General features: G+C 47.4%; 1 protein-coding gene across 1 annotated transcript; it reads left to right on the forward strand.

Moving 5' to 3' along the window:
- Positions 1-459: 459 nt before the first annotated feature.
- On the forward strand, positions 460-23901 carry DGAT2 (diacylglycerol O-acyltransferase 2). The gene is made up of 8 exons (XM_082337825.1): positions 460-563; positions 8205-8324; positions 9355-9462; positions 10322-10392; positions 17212-17416; positions 20684-20858; positions 21463-21665; positions 22497-23901. The coding sequence occupies exons 1-8, from the start codon at positions 524-526 to the stop codon at positions 22649-22651; spliced, it is 1077 nt and encodes a 358-aa protein (XP_082193951.1). The 5' UTR covers positions 460-523; the 3' UTR covers positions 22652-23901.
- The last annotated feature ends 3794 nt before the right edge of the window (positions 23902-27695 follow it).

The following is a 27695-nucleotide window of genomic DNA, read 5'->3' on the forward strand; positions in this document are numbered from 1 at the left end:
GGGAGAGCATCTGAGCAAGTGGGAGAGCATCTGACCAAGAAGGGGTCTTAAAATGCCCGTCACTAGTGGGGGCTTGGGGGAATTTTCCCCCACCCTGCGATGGGGGGAAGGAAAACAGGGATGGAAACACCTTGCAGAGGGTGTGTGGGTGCCTTGTCCTCACCCCAAATCCCCATCCCATGCAGCAAGCTGCCTCACCGGGGCCAAAAGCATCCCCCCAAATCCCCATCCCATGCAGCAAGCTGCCTCACCGGGGCCAAAAGCATCCCCCCAATCCCCATCCCACGCAGCAAGCTGCCTCACCGGGGCCAAAAGCTCCCCCCCCCCCGGGCTGAGGGACCCAGGCGCCCTGCCGGGGCCCGCCCCTCCCCGCCCTCCTCTTCCTCCTCCTCCTCCTCCTCCCCGGGGCTATATAGGGATGCGCGGCCGGTGCTTCTCCCACTCGCCGGCTGCACCGGGGCTGCGGAGCCGGGTGCCCTTCTCCATCCCATGGCCCTGGCCGGGACCTGACCACCCCTCCGCAATGAAGACCATCATCGCTGCCTACTCCGGGGTGCTGAGAGGTACCGGGGGGAGGCAGAGGCGGGTCCCGGCTCCGGGGGGATGCTGCGATGGGGGACCAGCATCCCGGCGGTACAAGGTGCAGGGTGGGATGGAAGCAGCACCGAAACGCTCAGCTTTGTTTATTATGTCCCCCCTTCTTCTTCCTGCCTGCAGGAGTGGTTGTTTAAGAAGGGGAAGGAGGGGGGGAAAGCAATGTGCAATGGCGGGGAGGCTGGCTGCAGCTTTTCTTAGGGGTGAGGATTACAACTCTCTGCGCAGGTTTTGCTTTTTAGCGAGCTTGGAGGGTTGGGCTGCTTTCCTGAAGCTGTTGCAAACGGCTCTGGTTTATCTAAGGGAGTTTGCAGCCTGGCAAAACGTGGGTGTGTAGCATTTGCTTAAAAATGAGCCCCCCGTGATGGTAGGAAGGAAAGTAGTAGTTTTATCAGCACTGCGTGGCTGGTAAAATTCACTGTTTGCAGCCCTGTTTTGTAATATTGTATTCCCCCCACCTACACCAACAGGGGAGGGGAAAAAAAGGCATTGCTATTTATTGTTGCTTTGTAATGGGGAGTTGAAGATTCAGTGTGAGAGCAAGGTTTTATGTTAGGAGGTACAGCAAAGCGTTTGCTTTTACAGCCTTCCGTGCTGGTAAATCACTTGCTCGGCGAGAGGAGCAGCTTGGGTGTCGGTGGCTGACACCCATCGTGGGAAGAGCTGCTGCAGGCTGAAACATGTAGGTTAAAGATGCTGGAGAGACAATATGGGAAATCCCAAACTGCGAGCTCCCCTGCGTGCTTGTAAAAGCAGCTCTAGGGATCTCGCAGGAATAAATTCAACAAGTGTAAATATTTGCTTGATAGAGCCTCGTACTCCTCCTGCAAGGGTGCTTGTGTAGGGAAGTGTCGGGACTTGCAAATAGCGGGGGTTTTGCAGGAAAATGCACTTGGGCAACAATTTACCCCGTGCCTTGTGGAGTGATCGCTCTGTCTGTATTGCAAAAGGGTTTCCGCCCTGAAAAAGCAAACTGATAATTCCTCCTGGGACGAAGAGACCTGTGAAATGGCTTGTTGATTAAGCAAATCTTTAACAGAGCTAAGAGGACCTGAACCTGGGGAATTAACCCCTCAGCTCTTGCTTTCGCACTGTCCCCTGCCCAGTCCTGCACGCAGAGCTGCTGGTGCTCATCTCTGACAGAAAGATGTGGTGTTAGATATTAGATGGATCTGTAGGATCAGTTGTGAACCGATTGGGGAAAAGATCTGCATGTGTTTCCCATGCTCAGCTCTGGTCCTTAAAGTAACTTAGCTTGCTTATACAACTAGCAAGATGCCAAGTGATGTTTTGAGTTGAGAGAGGTAATTTGAATTAACAGCATGTGAACTGTTAAATTGAGAGCTCTGTTAAACTGAGAGTGAACTGTTAAACTGCAAGCCAAGTACGGAGAATAAATCATTCAAGAGATCTATAAAATATGTAGGGCTGACCCGAGACCTCAGTGGCCACCTTGTTGGCACTGGCATGTTAATGATGGATCTAGGACATGTGCATAATTCAAAATGGAGTGTGGTTTAGCGACAGTGATTGGCCTCATCTCTAGATAATCCTGCTTAGCGATGGAAAGCTGTCTTAACCCTCCTCAGGTCAGTTTTCCTCAGAGGCACCTCGTGGGGGTCCTGCAGTGATATTTGTGCTTCCTTACTCATTTCTTCATGTGCTTCTGCCTGGGGAGATGGGAGATGTTGCGTTGGCGACTGCAGCATCCAACGCAACCCCTCGCCAGTTCTGTAGCCTGTCATGGGCAACAAAATGCAGGACCAGCTTCAAAGCCTGCCTGTTCAAAGCAAAAGCCAGGTGCCTGCCAGAGGAGCTCAGACTCAGGCTGGGCTTTGGGGATGATGACGTGGGACCCCGCAGATCAAAGATGAGTGGAGGCAATGATGTGGTGCAGTGGTTTGTGCACGGGACCTCATGTACTGCTTGATCATGTTAGGTAACTTCCCCCACTACATAGGATATTTAGAACAAACCCACTTGACTTTTTTCTGCCTCCCTGAACGTCTTTTCCAAGTATCTTGCCTGTGCAAAGGGCTGACTTTCGTGGGGTGAGAGTCTGAATGGCTCATGCTGTCCTTTAGTCTTCAGTCTTGTTGCTTGCCTGGCATCTGGCTTTGTCCCAGTGTGTGCGAATTTGGCTGAAAGTCTGATCCTATACAAAAACAAGCAAAAAAAAAAAGGTGCAGGCATCTGCCTCTCTATCCATCCCTGTGTGCGTGCAAGGGAACTTTCTTGGACACCAACCCAGTATTGCAAAACTCAGAGCAGACCTTGGACCAATGCCTGGGGTTGGATGATGCTTTGAGACACTTTGGTTGGGTAGGAGGGGTTGTTGTCTCCTCATCTTGACCTGACCCACTTTGGCCATAGGCTGTCCAGGTGCTCTCCTCCTTGTGTTTGGCAGAGCAGCAGGAGGTGCTCCACCCTCCTTAAGAAGGATGCTAGTGTGGCCAGAGCATTTAAGTATGCTTTCTCATCTCATTTCATCTTACGAAAGCTCCTTCCCTTCTTTGTTTTGGCTGGACTGTGGCTAAAAGCTTTAGGCAATATTGAACTTCTGCAAAGTGGAACAAAATTGTAAATAGTTTGGGGTGAGGAAGATGATTTCACTCAGCTTTACCTTGGAGTTAATATTATGCTGCACCTGAGGTTTGGCAGACCTCACTTCTGCTTTGGGGGGGACCTGGGGGCACCTCTTTTGGGAGTATGGTGTTGTAGTGTCTCCTCTTGACAAAACTGCCTGGGGGTTATAGGTCTGGACTTGCTTATGACTGAGCCCTTCTTCTAGAGGTCCTACACTCCTCCCCTGGGCATGCTGATGGGATGTAGTAGGATGGTTCTCTTTCTCTTGTCTAGAGCTATTGAGTCTTGCTGTCTTAACTCTAAAATTGTTGACTGGTCAAGGACACCCTCATATTTACCTCACTTTCACCCACATAAAGGTGTGCTGTCGAGACTGAAGGCCAAGTTCAGTGCTGTGAATAAATGCAGATCTACCACGAGATAAATGTCCTAACAAATTTGTTATTTGCTATGTAGGATCCCAGTGCCAACAAATGTTGTTGTCATGTGTCCCTGTTAACTATGTTATTGATCTCCAGTCATCGGCATTCTTTACTGCAGATAATAGGAGATTATTAAGTAGTCTCCTGGGGCATGAGCAAACTGCTGTACAGCTTTGTACAGGGTAGGATAGCTATACCGCACGCTGGTAATTGTTATTCTCTAATAAATGATTCACTATCCAGTACTGCTAACAACAAAACTGGAAGTGGAGAGAGCTTGGACACCACAGCTGGGGCATCTGAGTAAACCTAGACACAGAATCACTTGCGTTGCTCAAGGGGTTTTACAGATGTCACATTCAATGTAGCAGCTTGCCGTGCAGACTCCTGCTCTTCAATAGGAGGCTGGGTCCTCACAAGTATCCTGGTATCGGTCTGTTTAATCTAGTTTTGTTATGCCTCCAATGTCAGCTTCTCTGCCAAATATGTAGCTCAAAATGTCCATTTGCACCTTATGCTTTGGAGGGGCTCAGCCACACTACATCTAATTTGGCTTTCATCTAAATAAGCTCTGTGATGCAGTATAACTCTTGGCCAAGAATTAATATGCTAATTGTCTTGGAAAAGGTAACAGATGAAGCTTGGATTTAATAAGCTTTCAGTGTATTTTTAACTATCTGTAACACTTGTACTTCCTCTCAGCTAATTTATTTGACTGCTTTTTAATTAAAGTGCTGTGGATTGCGTTTTCTGGTGTCCAAATGTGAAGTCCTGTTTACTTCCTCTCCTGGGACCTTTGGGTCTGCCTCCCTGCCTAGGTAAATCAGGGTGTTTGAGCACTTTATCTGAAATAAACTGTGCTGGAAGGACACAGATGCTGTTCCTGGCTGAGTCTGTGTTGCAGGTGTGAGTCAGATGCTTGGTCAAACCCTTCGTAGACTCCAGGATCTCCTTGGTAACATCTCTTGTGCTTGACTCTGATGGCTGCTGGAATTAAATAAGTGTACTAAGCCCATCACCAGTTGGGGGAGAGCTGGCTAATGTCACTGAGCTTCCTTGGAAGGCTGCAGATGGCTGCTATCACTGAGCAGCAGTGAGGTCTCCTGGAGATGTCCCTCTTTGTCTTGGCAAGTTGCATCCTTGAGAGCCATGCACGGCTTAGTGCCGGCAGTATCCCATCAGTTCTCCAGGGCATGAGCTGCAGTCTGAGTTGGGGGGCTCAGGATCTCATCTGAGATCAGGAAAGCTGTTGCTAAGATCTCTCCTGTGTAGACACGGGTTGCTAAGGCTGTGAGCCCAAACAGGCTGTCCCGTTCTGGAACAGGTGCCCTGGAAAACAGAGCAACTGGAAAACACTCCAGGGGCTGTGCTGGGTGGCCAGCACATGATAAGCAACTGTCTCCAGCAGTAGAAGATGGAGGTCTGTGTTTCTCCAGGATTCAAAATATTTCCTTGAGAAAAGACTGATACAAATTGTTGGGGTATACAGTATCCTTTGCCTCGAAGTTAATCATAGGTACGTCTAATGGGCCTTATTAAACTCGGTTATTAGGCTAATGTATTCCCTGAAAGCTAGAGAGATTGCCTTTCCTATGCTTAATTCTCCTTTGTTTTTTTAATATGTGAATGATGCTTGGTGTGGGCCCCAGGTGAGCCCTTAAAAGGAAGAGTTTTCTTCAAAGAACTGAACCCAAGTATCAGTGTTGGGTTATTCTGCTGTGGCTAAGTCCCAAAACCCCACATTTCTGTTGACTTGTCAAAGCTCTTCTGCTCTGTGTTACCAGTAACTGGCCTAGTTCTCCGGAGCACGGATTGTCTTCCCAAAAATGCCTCCTGGCTGCTACAGCTGAAGGAGAAAGGAGGCAAATCTTGCATGGAGGGTTGAATATACAAAGCGTTAAGTCTAACATGATGAACAGCAAGCTCAGGACTGGCTGGAAATGGCTGTCTTGGCACTAAAATCTGTATTTGCCCAGCCTGCAGCTGATGCACTGAGTCTATCTGGAGCGTGCAGGTTGTTGGTGCAAAGGTAGACCATGCACAGGCTGATGCACTTACCAGGTGACATCTCTGCCCATTCCTACAGTCCCTTCCATTGCCACTGGACATCTTTGATGTCCTTAACTGGGAATTAAATGTTAATTTTCTTCAGCCCATGGTAACTACTGGCTTTTCTGGTGTTGGGAATCTTGATCTCTGCAAAGGATGTTTTTGCTTTCAGCAAATAACTGACCCAGGACACCACTTGTCCAAGGGCAGGTGCTCAGCTGCCTGCTCAGAGCTGTCTGCCAAACCTGTGCCTTCCCTCTGTCTGCAATAGTTGAACGTGGCTACAAAAAGCTTAATACGGTTTGGAAAACAAGTTGACTTCTGCTACCCAATACTGGTCTATTTACAGGGCTAGCAATGCCTACAATTTGTTAAAGCATCTAGAAAATGCTGAAGTACAAATTCTCATCTGGAGGGATAAACAGTTGTTCTCTTCGGGGGAACAGGATAGGATTTAGCTGGAGCGTTGGATTCATCAATCCAAAGATGTTTTGGTAGTGTAACTACAGGTGCTGGAAGGATAAATTACATGGGGCTGGGCTTTTATTATGGATCACAAATAAATTCGAAGGCTTTTGGCTTATTTTGAGGGCATAGAGATATGGCAAGTGACACTATTATGAAAAGCTTCCTTTAAACTAGTATCTAGCAGTTCTCAGGCCACAGGAGGTCTGTCCATGTGCAATTTTGTAAACCAGGCTTTTGGGACAGCAAGTTCGTAGAGCTGCAGTAGAGGCTGCCCAGAGGCTGTGGCCCCTCAGCAGGAATGACAGATTTCTCTTACCCTTGGACAGGTGACTCAGTCTTTAAAAAAAAAAAAAAATGGGGTGGAGTTTATCACTCACCCCAAATTTGGGCATTTACTGTCAAATGCAAAGAGCTGCAGCACAGAATTTCCAGTCTTCCTGCTTAGGTACTCTAGTGTTGCAAATCAGTGGTGGCTTAACTCATCAGCGTGTTGCCCTGTCTCATCTCAGAAACTGGAGAGATACTTCAGTATTAAAAGTGAACTCAGCAAGTACAAGTTCTCTCGCAAAGACCTTCTACTTAAGCTGCTGCTTCAGACTGGATTAGTGCTGTAGGCTTCAGTTTACTGGCAGTTGCAGTGACATGATCTAGCCTTGACCAAAACTTGGTCTGCTTGGAGTAGTTAATGCCCAACCCATTGCAAGGATTGTTCGTTTGACATAGACCAAGCGGAGCCAAGGGCCTAGGCTGGGTGGGCTGGCTCTAGATTTAGGCTGCAGGGCCTGGTGTGGCTCGTGGCTGATGTCCCTTACTCGCAGAAATGCTCAGGAAGGCGTGTAGCTGTCAGTCCTAGGGACCATGCGCAGGCTGAACATTAAATGGCATTTAAGAGGGGCAGCAAAGAAGCTGCAAAGCTAATAAACAATTCTGCAGGTGCAGCTGCTGTGCATGAGTCCTGTTTCCTAGACTGTCAGCAAGGGTAACAGTTAGCAAAGACTGCAGAGATGCTTTGCATGTTTAAAGGATGCATTAGTGAAACCTGCTTTGTAGAAACTACCAGTACCTGCCTATATCTAGAGAAAAGGCTCTTCTCTGTCAGACTTTCATTCGACTAAGCATGAGCCCTTGCTATGGTATCACCACTAGCAGTGCCGTGTCTTGCCAGCAACAGCAAAGACTGAACCCATGCAATATCATAGCTGCTTAGCAGCATTGTATCCCTTCCAATAACAGGCTGATCCTTAAACAGAAAAGGAAATATGTAAACACACCTCCTGGTTTGTTCATAGGCCAGCAGCTTGATTTGCATTTTAGCCAGTTGTTATGATGCTTGTGAAATAAAGTAATGAAGAGAAGTGAAGGAAAATGCTTCTTTCTCAAGGTTGTTAAGCATATCAGCAAATGCTGGAGTGGGTGGTTCCTCATATAGAAAACAAGTCTTTTATGTCAGTATTGTACTTGGGTCTCTTCCCACTTGAATAGCTTACGCTTCTACAAGTGGCTTTCAACTCCTTCCGTCCTCATTTACTCCTTCAGAAACACCATGATAGTTTTCCTTGCCCTTGGAGCTGTGGATCCCTGGGGTTGTGGGTTGAGGTGTTGCTCAACCAGCCCTTAGGCTGTGCTGCGTGAGGCTGGAGCGCAGAGCTTTCCTTGAACACGCACCTGGGAGCTGGGCAACAGACCCGGTGAAGGGTGGATGAGCAACAGCTCAGACCACAGCCTTGCATGTTCTTGCCTGTGGTTTGGGGCAGCTCATCTTTATCTTACGGTCAACTCTTGGGTTTCCTTCTTATCAACCACCACTTCCAGGAACGAGCAGTTTGAAGCTGGGGGTGGGGTGGGTGCTAGGACCATGTGTTAATGTCCTCTGCAGTTTTATGGTCAAGTGCATAGAGGCTTGCTCAGGTGGGAACTGATGTTACCCATTAATCCCCTCCAGCATCAATATTAGCCTTTGACAAGCCTTGCTCTAAAAGCACACTGCACAAACATCGATTTAAAACCTTGTATTTGGAAGGAAAATATTGTTATCTTTGCTCAGTGTGCAAATGTAACTTTATTTCTATTTTTTTTTTTTCTTAGGCACAGGATCGAGCATTCTTTCTGCTTTGCAGGATTTGTTCTGGCTATCTAAATCCAAAGTGGAGAAACAACTCCAGGTCATCTCTGTGCTGCAATGGGTTCTCACTTTCCTTATCATGGGTAAGTGACACCTTTTGGCCCAAAGCAAAGCTATTTTTTTTTTTCCCCTTCATTCTGGAAGACTTCTAATGCAAAAAAAGTTAACTTTTACATAAGCATCAATTACTAGGTGTGCACTGCAGCAGGACAGTTCCTGAGGTGTGGGGGTATTGTGAAGCACGCTTGCATACTTTGATATTTTGGCAATAAATGACTTTACCTGGCTCTAGAAAAACACAGGAGCTATGGAAAGACCTACTGATGTTTAGCTCTTGTCTGTGTCTACTATGAAAATAAGACTGAAGCAATTGTTAATCTCTTACCTCATGGGAACGTCCACAGAGAAGAAATTTCTTAGAAGCAACCGGTAACTGATGCAACTGATTGCAACAGGAGTGCCTTCCTCTTGGCATGGTCTCCTTCCAAGAGGTACCAGAGATGGGCAAAAAATGTTTGTATTAGACCAGTAAAATAGTAAAGACTGTTTATCTCTGGGTACTTCTGTTATGTGAAGCCTCAGGCTGCTCCGCTCCATAGTATTATGGATAATTAAACTGGAAAAAGATGCTGATTGCAGTCAGTCAAGCAAGTCTCGCTGTTCCTTCCCAGTTTAGTTTGTGCTAAAATGGCAACATTTGTGGGTGGGATTTCTGGCACCCTGGTGGGATGGCTGGCGTAGGGCTGGAAGCTTTGTGTAGCTGTGGAAGAAACCCCCTTGGTGTGGGCCACAAAGAAACCTCGATGCTCGTGAAGCCTTGCTCTTGCCTGGTGAAGCATCTGCCCTACCTGGAGATATTAGAGAAGAGAGACCTGGAGAAACCATGAAGGGGAGGCTGAAGTACTTCAAAGCAGGTAGCTTTAGAGGAAGCTGTCTCAGTCCTACATAAGGGGTTTTTAGCTAAATCCGATTTGATTGAGGATTAATGACATCAGATTGAGACTAAGGCTTCGGTATAGAAGGGTCAAAAGGCAAGGGGCTCTTAATGTAAGTGTAAATGCAGACCAAAACCTGATGCAACCCTGTTTTCTTCTCTTTCTTGGGCCTATCCAGGTATTGCTTGCACTTTAATCCTCATGTACATACTGTGCACGGATTGCTGGGCGATTGCTGCTCTATATTTAGCCTGGCTGGTATTTGACTGGAATACACCAAAGAAAGGTAAATATTGCAGAATGGATCCTCGCTGTTTAAGTGTCCCTGTCCTCATATTTGGACAAAGAAGCACTTCCTTATAATGGGTGACTTCCCTTCTTAGTGGGACTTGGCTGAATTGCTCACCAAAAGCATTATTCAGTGAAGCATGCAAAGGTTAGCCCTTGACATAAGCAGTGTTTTATTGATGCTGAGGGTAATACAAGATAACTTTCAGTAATATCATGCCACTTCTGGCTTTTAGCAACATACATAAGGCTTAGGTTCTTCCTGTAGGTCAGAAAGGTCTACATGAAGATTCAAGATCTTGCTGTCCTCTCCAGCTCTTGGTTCAGATTATGATGTGACTGTTAAGTTGTGGCTCTCCTATAGAGTCAGTGTTGCTGCAAATAAAGCAGTAAACTTTATTTCAGGGAACACGGTGTAGAAACCAGCTCTGAGAACCCACTACAGCAATGGCAACAAGCTTTCATGGCAACTCCTTTCATAACCAGATTAGCACAATTCTCCATTGCTTCAAGACCACTGAAAGCATTCAGGATCTTGGCCTTTCCCAAAGGATGAATCTGTGGTTAACACTGAGCTGTTTCTAGCTTGGCTTATCCGTTGCCCAACTCCAACAGATTGCCAGGTCACATCCTACCCTGAATTTGTAGTCAGGCCTTAATTAGCTTGAAGTACCCTGAAGTCCTGAGCATGGGTGGTTTCACCTGATTTTAGTGAAAGATGCAGGTGTCCCACTTAGAGGAATGAAATTGTTGATGTATCTAGTGAGACAGCAAACTATCTGGAGTCCTCTAGGCTTCTTGGTGGGCATCCATGTGGGAAGAGCTTTAAAAACATGATTTTTTTTTTTTCTCTTCAGGTGGACGAAGATCCCAATGGGTGAGGAACTGGGCTATATGGAGGTACTTCAGGGATTATTTTCCAATAAGAGTAAGTAACAGTTTAACTTTATGCATTGGGACTTAACTGTTTTAGACTGACTTGCAATAACCCCTGTGGAGATGATGTTGTACCTACAGTAGTCTATCCATGACACTGAATTGTAAGCAGGACATGGCTTGCTTACCATTGCCATACTACTGCTTGGAGCAGCTGTGGTTATGAAATCTGAAATGCATCACCAGTGATGGTATCATGATTTGTAGAAGCTGCTGCTTCTGATGGTTTTTATCAGCAGACTTCTTGAGGCAATCTGCCCTGTAGCAGTACGGCTCCCTGTTCATCTCCAACTTCTCTTCCGTGCTGCAGCAGTCCTGTGTTGTGCCTCACCTTACCTCTGTTCCCCTCTTGTAAATCTAGCTCAGTTTTGGTCTGTTTTCCAGTTACACCCTAGGGCAGCAGTGTATTGGGTAAGAATAGCTGGGAACCCTGGGCACCAAAAGCCCTACCTACTTCATGGGGAGAAGTGAAATTGGCTCTGAAATCTAGCTGCTTTGGTGAAGGGGGGGTTCCCGCAGTGGGAATAGCTCTAGTTCTCCAGCGTGTAACTTGCTCACCTTCTGCTTGTATTTTCCCTGCTAGTTCAGACGTGTTGCAGACAGAGGACAGGGCTGCCAGTCTGCTCTGGGGACTGCAGAATTAGCTTGAAGGACTTGGAAGGGAGCAGGGGCCAAATTCAGCTAGGAGGGAACTCGATCCGCTTTGGAAGGACGCACAGCTGAAAGGACTATTATGTAAGGCTGTTGGCAAGTTTTATTCAGCTTGAGCAAAAGGGAGGGACCTTGCCATGGCTTTTGATGAACCACCCTGCCCTAAGATAGTCCAGCCTTAGAAGGCAGTAGGGAATCCAATTCCAGTAGGAAGCCAAAGTGGCGTAGACTGGATTCCTCCTTTGCAAAGTCGCTTGAACTCTCAGGGTGCCTGAATGTGCTGGTGGTGAACATTCTTGCCGCATTCTTGCTGCTATTAACAGGTAATTCTTGGCAAATGTAGGTGTGCATGGAAAAATACAGTACAACTGCACAGGCTGCAAGTGGCTGGTCAACCTGGGTCTCGTAGCTAATGGAGAACAGAGCGTGCTCTAGTGTTAAAGAGTCTCAAAAGGGTTGTCCTCTAGTACCAAGTCCTCAGTACTGCAACAAACTTTGCCTTTTTGATATTGCTGAAGGCTAAAATGGGCTAGCTTCTCCTGGGGACTTGAGTCAAGGCATTGATGGTCCCCTGGTTTCACCTCTCCTTTGACAGCTCCTGTCTTCATGGAAACATGCTCCACACCAGCCATGCGGGTCAGAGGCACTGTAGATATTAGAAGCTTGTTGAACAGATAGGTTGTTCAAGTAGGTTTAGAGGTGAGATTGGGTAGATAAACTGAACTTCTCTGCTGTTCTAGGTAAATACTTGCTAGTTCCCGCAGTCCATTTGTGGGAACCCCTTACGGCTGCAATTCCTTTGTCACTAAGGGGGTAGAGTTGTGCAAGGTTTACAGAGCCTGCTGGTAAATGGTATGCAAAGGGCAGTACATGAGAGCTGACAGCTGGGGGATAACTCCTGCACCTGCTATGGGGAACAGCCAGCTGGCTGCGTGTTTGTTAAAACCTGCTACAGGGATCATGGGGCTGTGAGGTGCTAGAGGTGGTTGCCTGCAATTATGGGCATGAATATATCTCTTGTAAGGGGTGGTACCAACCACCAGAACAGCTTGGGCTTGAACTTGTAAGAGCATGGGAACTCCTTGGATAAACTGTTTACCTGTCTGCAGTCAAGAGGGAGACTGGTCTAGAGATGGCCACTTGTTTAAATCATCTGTCTGCAAAATTCACCTTGACTGGATCCTGAGCTGTCTGTGTAATGGCTTAGCAGCGCTTGGTTTGTCTCCCTGGCTGATGGTTTGTTGGGGTAGTCATCTGCTGCACCTCACCCTGTGCCATGGGTCCACTGAGGCATGGGCAGATCCCACCAGTGACAATCTCGCCAGCGGTGCTTGTAACGCTAAACTCGGCTTTTGCAAGCTCGGCACATAGAGCTGTGCTAGCTGCATCCATATTGGCACAGGTACCACCTGCATTAGGATATGAGCTCAGATTTTACTCCTATTCCAGGAAATAAATAGGAAGCAGTTTCGCAGGTTTTCTTTCCCCAAAACTCAAAGGCCACCTCCCCAGGACTCCCAGTGGGTGACAGCTGTAGCACCAAAAACTTGGGAGGGGAGGCTTCTTAATGTAATGTCCTCAGTGGCTGCAGATCTGAAGGCCAGGGTTTCCTTGGACCTGGCTGGTGTGAGCTCAATCTTAAGGATGCAGGCTGGATCTGGCCAGAGTGAAATGCCACCAGTATCGCCATCTGACAAAGCTGTACGCTAGCACTTGTGGCTAGGTCTGCTGCATCCCTCCGCAGCTTTGCCTGCTGGCATCAGGCTTGCTTTATCAGATCAGCCGCATGAGAAGCAGGCTCTGCTCTGATATTTATGGTGGTTAGTCTGGGTCTCCCCTTGAGTCAGCAGTGCCTCCCATCCTGAGGCACCAGAGGACTATTGTACCTGTATCTGGGGATACCATATCACGTTTTGTAAGACCAGGTGGATTTGGGAACCAGCTTGGATCTGGCTCAGTTCTTCAGCGTGAGTAGACATTGTCCACATTCACTGGGGCTTCATGCAGCTGCTCTGACAGTAATAAGCTGTTTTAGGGCACTAGAAGCTTAAGTTTGACTGCTGCTTAGTGGCTGGCCTTGCAAATAGTGCTTTAAGCTAAGCAGTGCATGAGGCAGCTGAGGAAGTGAGCTAAATCCTGGTGCTGAGCTCCCAGGTAAAGCCCAGGCTCTTGCAGGTGTGAGCATGGTGCTGTGTGCCTGTCTGGACTCGACCCTGCTGCTGCAGAGATCATCCTGCTGATCTGAGGATGTCATGTTGGGAGTGCCACAATCTAAAGGTCTTGTTTAGGTAAAGAAGCCATCACCTGAGCTTGTGAGCACAGCTGCTGCTTATCTCCATAGGCAACAGCACTTCAGACAGCAAGGACTGCAGACCTTTGGCTCGCCTTTGTTGAGCAGTGAGCCTTTCAGATGTGTGCAGTGAGACCTTCTCAGTCTCCTGCTGAGACAGGAGAGTTGCAGCATGCCAGAGCAGGGACTGTTGTAAGACAGTGACTTTATTTTTTTTTGCAGCGTTTTTCTTGCACTCTGAGGCTTGGCTGGCTTCCCGGCAGAGCCTCTCCTTAGTTGTTGTTATAGATGACTTACTGAATGGAAACGGAGGCTTTTGCTTCCTATGTGTGATGTAGTGTAGTGGTAACACTGAGAGCCTGGAGGGGTCTTCAGGTCCTGGCCTGCATTGCTGGGAAGGTGAGATAATTTATTCCGTAGTGCTGCTAGGTGTGATGCAGCTAATTGCACTTGTTCGGCTGTTTTGTAAGCTTACATGCTCACTACTGCTGCTTGCATGCTGCAGGATGAGCTCTAATTTTCTGCTTTCTGCATGCTTCTGTGGTCGCTGTGCTGCTCAGCTTGCAGGTGGGCTGAGCACCCACCTAGACCACTTGCTTTCATCCTGCTCTTTGCTGGCTTCTGGTGCTGAGCAGCAGTGTCTCTGCAGTCACCTTTCTCTGCACTTCAATATGCTACTTACTCATTCTGTTCTTACAAATTAAATTGGCAATCCTGCTCTTTGGGCGTATCTGGCACTCGAATATTAACACTAGTTTTTTTACCATAATTGCACTGCTTTATTGCTTCTGTAGGCAGGCTTAGATCTGTTTAAAGAAATCTGTTATTACTAGAGCAGATGGAGGGACCTTTGCTCCCGCTGAAACAGGTTTGGTCTCGGACAGCAGCTGGGAGCAGGCGTGTTAGTGCAGTGGGGTGAAGGTCCAGCTCCCGTCCCAGCGCTGTCATCGTCCGGCTGGGATGCAGCAAGGACAGGCTGCCTCTGCCTCATCAGGGGAGCACTGAGGCTTCAAGGAGCTGAGGGCTGTGTGGGACTGGAGGAGACCTTGAAGGCAAAAGGAAAAACCTGTTGGAGGTTTAGAACAGAGTTGCAAAAGTGTTGTCAAATGACAACTGCAGTAATTCCTTAGGCCAACCTGATAAGGCAGCCCCGTGTTTGCTTGTCAAGGGGAAAGGTGCAAGAAAATTGGTAGTGAGTGATCAGCCTCCTAAGGAAAGCTTCAGTCTTGCTTGAGACTAGAAATAAGTGTTACAGCACTTCAAAAATACCTGCTTCTAGATTAAATTTAGGGAGATGTGAAGGCTCTACTTTTGGTGTTGGCATTTCAGACCTTGGGCTGAATTTATGCATTAGCAGATCGAAGACCTGCACCACTTGCAGATAGGTGCACAAACCGATCTGATGCCTGGCAGTCTTTGGTTGCCCTGGCTTGACTTGAGTGGAAGATGATGTGCTCACCTTCTGTGAAGCCATCTGTTGTGGGACAACCTGTGGAGGGCAGTGGCAGCCTGCGTGGGACAAACTGGGGAAAAGCACATATATATGAAAGCCAGGCTGATTCTCAGACCTGTAAATCCCTGTTGTGAGCCTTTGGCTCTCATTGAGCCACCAGTGTTGCTCAGATATTCCCCTTCTGCCTTGCCATGGGTGGGGTGTGCCGGCGAGTTGGTTCCCTGCGTACCCCTTGTCTTGCTCCTGCACTACTTGTGCAAGTGGTGGGTATCACCAGCCCAACGCCTCCGTAACAGGAGGTCTTGGAAAGCGAACACAGAGCGATAAGGCTGCAGCTTGGCTGGGGCTCGTACAAGGTATGAAAGCAATGGGCTCCACTGGGAACTGGGTGTCCTTGCACATGGTGGCGGGGCTGGAGCAGGGTGCTTGCCATGGCTGGCAGCAGAACAGCGTGTCTTCCGTATGAGAGCAGATGCGTGGCTCTGCCAAGCTCGGCTCACAAATGTCTCGTGCTCCAGAGCAACAAGGACAAACCGTCTGTTTCAGCCAGCTTCCTTTTAAAGCAGCTGTGCTTGGTGAAGGTGAAGGATGGGGCATGGAGCCTGGAAACGACCACCCTGCTCTGACCGGAGCTCTAAGGAGGACTGTCTGCCACTGGTCCAACCAAGCCATGTGTGTCTGCAGCCCCCAGGCCTTGGGGGTCTCCTACAACTAAGCAAGAGCTGACAGATGGAGGGGCTGCTTACCATATCATTGCTTCCCCCCCGCCCAGTTTTTCCTGAAGGGTGGTTTCCAGTCTGTAGTCTGGGAGCCCAGTTTGTCCTGACTGGTCAAGGGACAGCCCTCCCACCCTGGGGAGTGAAAGCAAAACCATCTACTAATTGGGCAAGAAGGGAAAGGGAAGAAAGGATGACTTGGTGTGACGCAGGCCATGGGGCTCTACAGAGTTGCTGCAACCACGAGCATCTGCACGTGCTTCCTGGAGTCCTACGTGACCTCAAAGCTAGTGGAAAGTGTGGGGAGGGGTAGTCAACTTGCTTAACCCGCTGCTGTGTCATGCCTGCGTCGCAGCTGCTGTCTCAAATAGCACAAGTGCTGTAGCCTCATCTAGGGACGGCGGTGGGAACGTGGGGAGGAGAAGAGAATCAAATTTCTGGGCATGCTGCTTCAGTGTGTCGCAATGGCACTTCAGCTCCCTGTAGCATGATTCAACAAAACGGTCTTGCTCACTGCCAAAGCGCTTCTTGGCCAAGACAGCAGGGTATGTAATGCTGGTGTGACGTCTTGGAGATCTGCGCTTTTTCCTATAGGAGCTGACGCAGAGTGACCTTTGCACATACAATTTGAGGGATGGGGTGCAGTTGTTTAGCACCTCATGCTGAAGGTGTAGCTGGGACTCGTAGGTCCTGCCCTGGTCTGAGAGCTGCTGGGGTGTTGCAGTCAGCAAAAACTGGCTCGATTGCAGCTTGAAAAAAAAAAAAAAATTAAATTTGATCCCTACTTCTGTAAGGTGGTGCAGTAGTCGTGTTGTATGCTTACTCAGACCGCTTGTGTACTACCAGAGGAAGATGTTCTGATGCATGGGATGCTGTTGTTACTGATAGCATCAAAAAAATCCTCTGGCAGTAGTGGCACCAGTCCATGGGTTGTGCTGTGCATGGCTAAAACAGCTTTGGAGTGTCCACGCTGTGCAAACAGATGAGTAAATGGGTAGGAATATTGCACAACCCCAAACCAATACGATCACGAGCATGTCCTGCAGAAATCGGAGCACTGCCGTGGATGGCTTGAGGTGTCTTGTCAGCCCTTTGGCATGTAGGCCAGAGCAAAACCTCTTGAAAGGAGGGATAGTTTCCAGTGGTAAGCCACCCTTCTGCACACTTTCCCTCTTGGAGGGTGGCCAGCAGGCTTATTAAGTGGTTGGGTCTTTTTTTCAGGTATTAAGCAAACTTGCTTCTGTTATGGGACACTGATTTTTATTCTTTTTCCCCCTCATACTGGGATGTGAGCCACTAATGTGCTGAGAGAGGGCCTGGAAGGAGGCGTAGCTGTAGCTACAGGGCCATGAAGAACTTGGTTTGGGCAAGAGGCTTGCAAAGATACCGTTGGGAGGAGTAGAGAAACAAAGGCTGCAGGCTACTGCAACCCAAACCCTGTTCCTGCTTGGCTGGCAGTCATCTCGTGTCCAAAATCAGCCTGTTTATTCTGCTCCCTCTGCTTGGGGAACTGAAGTCTAAGTGGCTGCTTTTACCACAGCCTCTGAAATCCAGGATAGCCCATACCCCAGCTCTTAGGCTGTTCTCCCTGGTGGGAAAAGAGACAAAAGCTGGGGCCTTTGACTTTTTTCTCCATTTTTTTTTTTTTCTTATTACCTGAAAATGTCTGTCTTCACGTGAGCTCACTCTTTTCTTTCCTAGCTGGTTAAAACCCACAATCTGCTGACCACCAGGAATTACATTTTTGGGTACCATCCACATGGCATCATGGGCTTAGGTGCCTTTTGCAACTTCAGCACAGAGGCCACAGGTGTCAGCCAGAAATTCCCTGGGATCCGGCCATACCTTGCTACACTGGCTGGGAACTTCAGGATGCCGATTCTGAGGGACTACTTAATGTCTGGCGGTAAGTGCAAGAGCACTTTGTTCCTCCTACTCGTGCCCTTGTCTCTGAGCTGTCTTCCCATCTTTCAAGTGAAAAGCTGTGGCAGAAGCTCACGTAACCACTTCTCTCTGGTAGCATCGCAGAAACGTTGCTTTCATATAGTTGTCAAGAGGAAGCTGTGAATAAATGTGACTAGCTTGGGCTGTGGGGACTGCTGCTCCTCTGCTTTCATCCTTAACTCAAGGATACTCTTGCCCAAAGGCATAGTAAAGATATCTGGCATTTGTAGTTGTGGGTGAGGAAGATGGAGACGCGGGAGCAAGTTGTTCTAGTTATCATTAGGAGGTACTGGTAGATGAAGAAGTCACACTAACTGAAAATATAAAGTATTCATTAGCCTTTGAAATGTGAATACCATGGCTAGCTCTGCTCCTGGGCTCACTACCGCGTGAGCTGTCATGCATCTAGGTCTTACGGTAATGACAGATGTCCTCTTCACCCAACCATATTAGGTGCCTGCCAGGAGTACAGAGTCTGGGGTACTGCATGGTTTCAGCTGTTCAGAAGAGCCCCTTCCCTGAAAAGATGGGTCACAGGGAATAGGCAGGGATATATAAGTTTGCCGAATGACATTAATAGGTCTGTTCTAATGGATTCCAGTGTTTTAATGATGGAGGGCTTGCAGGTTGACTGGGCAGAGGAAGCAGTGTTGACAACCTCAAGAAACAGTGTTCTTGCATGGCCTGAGCTTCCTTTTCAGAGTGGGGATGCCTGTTGGTTAGGTGGAGATGAGGGAGTAACATTGAAAGACCTTGAATTGAACAGTCCAGTACCCTGTTTGCTGTTCCTGGAACAGGTTCACCAATAAATGACTTTAAAACAGCTATCTTAATACCGTATTTTGGCTGAATCTTGAGTCATGGCTGGGGAGAGGACAGGAGTAGCTGTACTTGGCTCTGACTTGCTAGGCTTGACTGCTTCCAAGATTACTGCCTTAATTTGGTGAGGGAGAAGAAAACTAACTGGATGTGGTGCAGAAACAGTGTTTGTCCCTGCCTAGGAAGGGCAGTATCTCAAACAGGTTTCTGTCTTCCTGCACCAGATGGAAGTTGCTGCGTGAAGTCCATAATTCCCATAATTTGGGAATTCCACAAGACAGCAGTGCACGAGAAGTTGGGATCTGCTTTCCCGTCTATAATGTCTGTAAACTTAGTTCATGTGTTGCTTAAGCTTCCACGCAGCATCAGCCTTTCTATATTTAAAAAAAACCCCATGTTCAGTCTGCTCAAGATGACTGGTAGACAAATCTTGTGGCCAGACAGAGCTGCTTCCCTCTTTTTGGAAGGACGGTGGGAGCAGATGTTAGCAACATCATGGACACGGCTGGCTTGGCTATTCCTGAGCATTACCGTTCAATCGGGGAAATTCTCCTTCCTCTGTACTGATTTAAGCAAGACTATAGGTGTGATCTCTTGGACAAAGTTAACTTTCTGAAAGCCATAATTTGTCTTCACTTTCCTATACTGGAACTTAAGGGTGTCACTATGAAGGCTTTAACATCACTTGGGAAGTTCTGATAGTGCCCTCAATCCCTTGTTTTGTGGATGAACCACTTCAAGTGAAATCCTAACAAATAATACTGTACCAATACACATCCTTAGTTGGTTTACAACCAACTGTTGCATATTACAATGTTTTAGAGCCTGCTAGAGATTAGAGCTACAGCAGGAATCCTCTAAGGCATGAGGAGATGGCCAGAAAATCTTATATACTGTGTGAATGTGCTGAAGAGCACAATTCAGCAATTGCCACTTGCCTGCATGTCTCGCTGCATTTTCTGGAGGAAGGATTTCAGTGCTGTGAGCAGCAGTAATCTCCTCTGGCTAACAAGTGTGAAACGGCTGAACACAAATCTGTGCTGCCCTGTTAGCGAGGGCTGTGTAGTCAGAGTGAGCCTTGGTGTGGCGAATGGGAGTAGTACGAAGGCTTCTACCTGTCCTACAGAGCAGCAAGCATAGCCTGAGGCTTTCAAAGGAAACATGGTCAGAGAGATGTAGCTGTGCTGAAAGAAATTAGTTTTTGTCTTCAAATCCAGCTGATCTGTCTCAGTTGTGGTCTGGAGCTGGGATTAGGTGGTGCCCTTGATACCCAGATACACATGCAGGCTTGCAGACTTGCCCTGTATAATCCCAGGGGACCCATTCATCATTTAGTTCTTGGTTTAAGTGATGACTACCATGAGATGTGCAGAATCAGCTTCTAAAATTAAATTGTGTAATACTGCCCTTCCTAGTGCAATGACCTTAAGTACTCGACACAGCTCAGGCGTGTGGATAGGAGTGTAAACGATGGCATCTCACTTCTCCTTGGCTTACCCTGGCCAAAAATGTGAGGCATGAGCAAGCTCTGACAATAACTGTAGGATACAAGGATGAGTTTCAAGAGTAGAGAATCAAACTTCTTAGCATTTTTAGAGCAATAGAGTAGAAACTAGAAGCTCCCTCTTCCATTGGGCTGAATGGTAAGTTCCCTGGAGTGGGACCTGATGCTTTAGGGCAGGGATTGCTTTGTAAAGCTGGAGGGCTGTGACTGGTAGTACAGTCCTGTCCCTTCCAGTGTGGGGTTGAGGGAAAGACCTTCCCAGACACGCATCTCGGAGTATGGACTTACCTGACCACTCTGTGCCATTGCACTCTCAACATGCAAAAGCTTGAGATGTTCGTTCAGAAAAATATTTTTTTTTTAAACTAATCCATAATAATCTGCCTCTGGAAGGCTTGCCAATTTATTCTTTTTGTATCACTAAACCATCCTCCTGAAGGAAGACCTATTCCACTACTTGGTTTTGCTGAGGAACTGGTCAAATTCAGACTCTCATGCATCAAAATAACACAATTGCTTTGCTTCCCCCCTAAGGATAAACCAGCTCCTACTGCAGCCTTTGCTTGGAGGGAGGATGTCTTAAACAATTGTCTTTGGCATCACTAAGAGCAGAAGAAAATCCTTGCTGAAGTCTTTTGTGTTAAGGCAATGTTTTGAGAGCTGGTGTTGGTGGGGTCTGTCTATGACCAAGTCTAGTGCTGTTCAGGTCTATTAACTGCTTGCTTAGTTGAGGAGCAGGTTGCCTGATAATATACACAACCCTCTATGACCACAGGGAAGTTGGACAACTCAACTTGCAGTCAAGGCATGAACTTCTTCCTCCAAGTGTGGCTGGTGTCTTCAGGATCATCCAGGCTATTCTTAATCTTGCAGCTTAACCCTTATGTCTGTCTCCTGGATATGCAGGTATATGTCCTGTGAATCGTGACAGCATAGACTACATCTTGTCCAAGAACGGCAGTGGCAATGCCATCATCATTGTGGTTGGGGGGGCAGCGGAGTCCCTGAACTGCACCCCAGGGAAGAACTCGGTGACACTGAAAAACCGGAAAGGCTTTGTGAAACTGGCTCTGCAGCATGGGTAAGAGGCAACCTCAGTGCTAGAGCAGTCCTGCTAGCATACGAAAGGTGTTCTCATCCCCTGAAGCAGCTGATGTCTTGGATGGATTCTCCTTTCTGCAGTCCTGCTGTGTTGTGTGGATATATACTCAGAGCATCGGATAGATGAGTCTGTCCTCTGTTTTCTGCCCCTGAGCAGGGGACGGGGTAAGAAGCTGCTTAAGACAGCAGGAGGCTTCCAGGGCAAGGAGAGGCAGGTGTCAGCAACCTGCACGGGGCATCACCTATGCAGCCCCTGCAATCTCCAGGGATCCCATGTGCCTGAAATAGGGTGTCCATCAAAAATCAGAGATGAGAATATATGGAAGCAAATCCCGTGCCTGACTGGGTAGTGTTTCATGGGCCCATTGCCAGCACAGTTCTCTTCTTGCATGCCTTAAAAGTATATTTACTACATCATGCCAAGTCTGGCTAACTTATGTCAGTACCTTGTACTGCAAAAAAAAGCTCTGGCCAGTAGAATCTGCAAATGTGCAGCCTGAAAGAGTACATGGCAGTGAGCGTGGTGTGGTAGTATTGACTGCAGATGAGGGGTGCAAGGTCCTAACATCTTTCTGTCTTTCTAGTGCGGACTTGGTTCCTGTCTACTCCTTTGGGGAGAATGAAGTGTACAAGCAGGTCATCTTTGAGGAGGGTTCCTGGGGAAGATGGGTGCAGAAGAAGTTTCAGAAGCACATTGGCTTTGCTCCATGCATCTTCCATGGCCGTGGCCTCTTCTCCTCCAACACCTGGGGGTTGTTACCTTACCCCAAGCCCATCACTACTGTTGGTAAGGTCTTGGTATAAACATGCTATGTGCTTCTCCAGGTAGTAGCATACCTGAGTCTATGCCATGCCCCTATTCTAGCTTGGTCTTGGCGCCTTGGCTATAAAACTCTGTTTTCCCTTCTATATAAAACCTGCCAGCACAACTGAGAAAGAGCTGGAATAGTGTCCAGAGGCTGCAAGCCTCCCATCATGCTCTACTGCCAGCTAGTTTTGCAAGTGAGCTCTTTTTGGGGGGGAAATATGCTGTAGCTGCTGCCTTCTCTGGTCTTGGATGGCTAAAATCAGAAGCAGCCTGGTTGTGTTCCCCTGCCCCAGGACTGGCAGTGTGATGCTGTCTGATACCAGGGTCTTAAAGCCAACCCTAAAATTTGCCTTTGAGTCTTCCAACACAAAGTAGCAAGGCTTTCAGGGATAGAAAAAAGTGCTTCTTTGCTATCGTGGTGTGTATGGGGGAATACACGAGAACTGCGGGTTTTAGTCTTGGTTCCTGTTAATTGAGGAGGGATTTATCACTCTGCTGTGAACAGAAGCAAGTGGGACTTCCCAACCACCTTGGGCAGTGGAGGCTCTGCGCTGCTGGCATTGGTGTAGCTAAAATGGCACGCTTGCCCTGGGTATCGCTGCAGATGCATGAGGGTCCTGGTAGTGGGGCGATTGTGCTTCAGAGCCTAGCAAAACGGGGAGGAATTGAGCAAACTTCTGCTATAATGGCAAGCTGTGCTATGCCAGGGTGGATGTACTGAACTACCATAGCCGTGGCCATAAAGGACAAATCTCCAGGCTGTACAGGAGCATTCAACCTAACATGTGGCTCTTTCCTTCTTTTTATCAGTTGGGGAGCCCATCACCATCCCCAAAATCGATAATCCATCCCAGAGGGAAGTGGACTTCTACCACAGCCTATATGTGGACTCCCTGATCAAACTCTTTGACAAGTATAAGAGCAAATTTGGTCTGCCAGAGACTGAGGTCTTGGAAGTCAACTGAAGGACTGGGTTGGCAGCATCTCCTTCTCTCAGAATCAACACATCTTCTCCAGGAGTCCAAGCTGTCATCATGTACTTGAAAGCATGTGTGGGTGTATGTGTCTTTCAAAGAAAGTGTTTAAAGTGTTGCTAGACCACTTTTAAAAATAAAAAAGGTTTTACTTTGGATAAATCCCATTACAAATGTCTTTCTATCAAAAAAAGCATAGCTCTCCATTGCTGTGAGGATTTGGATGGGGGAAATGATTGCCTTTGTAATCTGCTATATAATGCTGTCGGATTGCTAGCAATGGATTAGAAGCATTCCTACAGCTACTGTCCCCACTAGCACAAGCTATTTTGGGAGAGTAGGATCCATCTGGTTTTCAGTCAAAAAAGCAGCAGGTTGATTTGACTGGGATGGCAGTATTACAGGCGTGTTGCACAAGAGCCGTGTTGAGACATGCTTACATAGCACAAGGGCATTTCTCCTTTGGAAAAGCCCCTTCTGGAAGCACAAGCAGGCTGCCAAATCCCCTGGTGTGGCACCTACTGTGCGCACTGCAGGAAACCAAAGGATCTGGTGGACCTCAATCCATACAATGTGGTGGATGCTTCGGTGGCTGTAACCTCACCACTTGTATTTTGAATGTCGGTTTAGAAGCAGGTCTGTCCCAGGTGCTGCTTGCACAGAGGAATGTAGCTGGAAATACGGGACTCCTTCATAGCCACGAAACTCCAAGGACAAGTTCTAGGAGCGGTGGGATGGTGCAATCATGTGGCCCCAGCGTTGCAGACCCTTAGGGTAACCTGTAGGGGTAAGTGCAGCGGGACTAGTCATGGAAGTGTTTTGGATCCCAAAAGCATTTGGGGAAAGCTAGGAGTAACTTCTGCCCAAAGATGGCTTTTAAATATTCCGTCCAGTGAATGTAAAGGAGTAGCCTTTTCATGCATAGGAACTAAAGTCAGTGACTTTTTAAAGTGTTTATAAAATGTTTACGTGGATGTTAACACTGCTTGTAGTGAGATTTCTTCAGAGTACAACGTGTTTATGTATAAACCTGAAACATTGCACTACTTGCATGTCTGACCTGCCTTTTCAACGGTTCAGTTGAGTGTATTTTGAGCTCCAAAATGTGCCTTTCTACCACGCAAGAGGACGGTACTTCACATTCCTGGAATCTTGCCTCTAAAGACAAATGTTCATCTGTCATATTTGATAGACTATTGTATTACAGAGTATCAATTTTTGTACAAATTTCTAGAAATAAACTTGGGCAAAAATAGCGGGCTGCTTTGGTCTCGGTGGTGTTGTGGTGGTATGTGGCTGGGTTCACGTTCCAGCAATTGTTTGTCTGATTGCAGCTGTGCCTTGGCTTTTATGGGGAGAAAAACTGGTCTGTCTGTCCAAAAGCAGACCCACACTAATCTGTGTTGTCCCTGCGTGGGACACCCAGGATAGGCTAAGCAAATCTGTGTGGGTTTAGGTGGGGTTTTGCCTGTCAGTGTATAAGGAGCGAAGGCAGACTACATCTATGGACCTCCTTTACTGAGCAGATACAGAAAGTTCATGCCCTATTGCTCCTTTCAGCAAATTACTTTGGGTTTTGTTGCTGCCTAGCACACAAAGAGCAGGATTGCATCCCTGGTCCCCAGCTGAGGAAATCCTTCCAGCTCCTTCCACCACTGGAGGTGCAAAGTGCTCCAGAAATAGCACACGTTGCTGTAAAGTTCATGTGGGCTCTTTTAGTAACAAGTAAGGGTTTAACCTGTTGTTTGTTGGGCTGGGGCTGACCTATGAGCTATGGTCCATCAATGTTGGCTGACTTTCACAGGCTGGCACTGCTGCTCTTCAAGGTGAAAGCTAAACTTATTCTTTGTCCTTCTCAGGCTTGAGCAATGGACTTTGGAAGCCTCCTGCTCTAGAAGATACCCCTGGTGCGTTGCTAACCTCCCCTTCTCACCCTTAGTAAAATTGATTTGGTCCTTATGTTTTCTGCTAGCAAATGTTAAGGCTGGGTTTCCAGGGACTTGGCTGGAAAAGCACAGCAAGGAAAGCCATGAATGCTCTCTTCTAAGCCCTTGGCACAAACTGGAGGAGGTCAGTTCTTGCAGAGCTTTTTCCAAGCGCTGTGTTCAATTATCAAGTTTTATATCAGAGCACAGCTGCTGCTTGCAAATCCCCCTAAAGCAGATGAGCAAGGGAGCTACTCCAAGTGAGGATCCATTCCTGCAAAGGGCTGCACTAATAAAGGTCCTGTAATTGTCCATACTGCAAGGTGGGACCAGCTCTGCCCAAAACTCTTGGCTGTGCTGGAAGTCCCTTTAATTAAGGTTTAACATGAGATTACTATTGCATATTGTCATGTTCTACCCACTTACCACCAGTCTATAAAAGGAGGATTTTCCTTTGATCTCATCTTGTGCCCCAGGTACCAGCCCGAGACATGATAGTCTCACACAAGTTTCAGCTACCCTTCTGAGCTGAGCTCATGGACAAATGACTCCTTCCAAGCTGTTTTTCTGCAGTTGGTTTTCCCTTCTCTTGCCAATCTTAGGAGCAGAGAACCTTACCTAAAATTCATCTCTAGCTTGTGGTGTGTTTAATGATTTTGATTGATTTAGCGGAAGACTCGCGGGGGTGTCCCGGTACTGTAGGTACCTTCCCCTGCACCTACATTTTCCTACTTATGCCCTTTCCTATGTAACATAGAGACTTTTTGTGGCGGGGCTGCCTTTGATGTACATAGCATCCAGAGCAAAAGAGATCGTATTGTAAAATAACCTAAATGTTAACAGAAGTTAAAGTTATCACCTCTGACTCAGTGGTGACCATGTTACATGTTGCTGGGACGGTGTCAGGTTGGTATCACTATACTCTTGCCTTCTTGTTGTCCAGGCATCTTTCCTTGGCCATAACAAGAGGTAGGCTCCTGCCCATGACAGACCATCCCTGATAAAGCTGTTCTTACAGTCTTTTTTTGAGAAATGGACATCTTTTTGCTTTCCTGTGAACCTGTCTTGCCTTTAGCTCAGCAACCTTCTCTTTCTCTGCTGTTCTTTATTTTGACCTTAATGTGCATTTGCACTTCTCCAGTGCTTTAAGACCTCCCTGCCCTCCTCACATTCCTCATTATGTCTACAAGAGTCCTGATAACCTCGTCCCTTCCTCTGCATGGGGCTCTATCAGCCCTTTCTGGTTTCAGTCTTCTTGCACTCTTATATTTGCCCCTTCCTGACAGATGCATCTCTCCTCTGTTCTGCTGGGAGTAGGCTCACAAACTTGCCTGTTAAAAAGGGAAGGAAAGTAGCTGGGGGGATTTCAACATGTTTTTGTACCTGTTTGTGCCTCCTTACTGGCTGGGAGAGGGGACTTTCCACTGTCACCTCTTCTTCCTCATGCATTTATGTAGTTTATGTCCTATTTTAACCCCTTTGCCTCAAATCAGAGCTCTCCCTCTGGCAAACAGAACTGGAGTAAAAGGGTACATGACTACATTTATGGAAGAAGCATGGCAGTTGGATGCAGGCCACCTGCAATGATTTATTCCTTCCTCGACCGCCAGCATCAGGGCATCCTGAGCATGTTACATGGGTTTGCTCAGCTGCTTTTTCCCTATCTGCAAAGCAGGGCAGCAATATTTTCTATAGCACCAGCATGTGATGAGGTGGGATGCCACCAGCTTGCTTTGAGACCCTCGTTAATTCAAATAACATAAGCAGAATAGCGTCATTTGTAGTGCATACACAGCTTTTGTTGGATGCAGTTTGGAAGCAGAGCAGGGTCTAATGAAAAAGAGGTGGAGAAAAGAAAAAGAGAGGACATGCTGCCCTCATGAGGTGCCTGTCGGCAACTCCATGATGAGAAAAAAAAAGCATTTTGGGGAGATGCCAGGTAGCAATGCCGAGAAACCACTAACCCAGACTGGAACGGCCTTGTATGAGGAGGAGGCATGGAGCAGAAGTGGATGCCTTACCCTCTGGCTAAATATTTTGTCAGTTTAGCCCAAGCAGCAGTACCACATGGAATAACAAATGAATTTCTACAATGCAAATCCTTCTAAGCTTCCTGCTGTAAAATGATCTTCAGGAAAATGGTGCTATTTGGCAACAGCTCAGTTTAATAAGGTTTTTCCCTCTAAAGGAAAATCTGGACCATCACAAAAATGGGAAATTTCTTGCTTACTTCTGCCAGGGGGTCAAGGGACCACCTTTTGCAGCTGAAAGGGCAGGAAGAAAAATACCGATGCAGAGTTTTCTCTACTCCCGTTTCTCTACTCCCGTTTCTCTACTCCCGTTTCTCTACTCCCTTCTTGTTTTCTCTACTCCCGTTTATCTTGTCTTCTTCTGGGCTGGGGGACTTGGGGGTGAGAATGTTTTAACAGGCTATAAAAGGCGATAAGAGAAGCCTGGTGGGAACTCAAACTTCATCCATAGTTTGATGATTTCTGGTTCCCTGGTTTCTCCCAGATCTCATCCACCCTTGCTAGCTGATCACACAGCGGGAGTTTTTCCCCAAATAGTTCCTGGCTTTGCTCTTTCTGTTGTGCTTTGATCGAGGTTAGACGGTGCAGGACGGCCCTCCCATCATGTTTGACTGAGCCAAATATTAGCCCCTGTGCCAAGATCTCATATTCCCATTGCGTGGCATCCCAAAACCACTCTTATCGTGGATTCCTTAATACAAACGTTGCTGTCTAATAACCGTCTCCAAGTCAGGCATCAGAAAGAACTGGACTCACGTTTGTTTCTATTCTCCCACCCTGAGAGTGTGAGTCTGGGGGAAACTAGCTCAGTTCTCCAAACACTAAGTTCTCTGACCGGAGCTTACCATAGACATCAGTAGGTGCCATCAAGCCGTGCCCATTTTCTCTACCGTCAGATGAGCTTTTCCACCTCAAGCCCGTAATGCCAACAGAGCATGAAGAGCCATCGACCTCCATCCTGGCCACAGGTTTATCCCTGACCAAGCGACCGGGCTGCCGAACGTCTCGAGACACGTCTTGTTCAATGAACTAACAGGAGGGTTAGGAAGTAGCCTATAGCTTTCCTGTATGACTGGTTGG

Source organism: Platalea leucorodia (genome assembly GCF_965183815.1).
Source record: "Platalea leucorodia genome assembly, chromosome: 2".
NCBI lineage: Eukaryota > Metazoa > Chordata > Aves > Pelecaniformes > Threskiornithidae > Platalea > Platalea leucorodia.

What these genes read in the sequence shown, in the direction of transcription:
- DGAT2 (XM_082337825.1), top strand. Translation starts at nt 524, where the DNA reads ATGAAGACCATCATCGCTGCCTACTCCGGGGTGCTGAGAG. An exon ending in CTGGAATACACCAAAGAAAG is followed by an intron (nt 9,463 to 10,321) that starts GTAAATATTGCA and finishes TTTTCTCTTCAG; the next exon opens with GTGGACGAAGATCCCAATGG. An exon ending in CAAGCCCATCACTACTGTTG is followed by an intron (nt 21,666 to 22,496) that starts GTAAGGTCTTGG and finishes TCTTTTTATCAG; the next exon opens with TTGGGGAGCCCATCACCATC.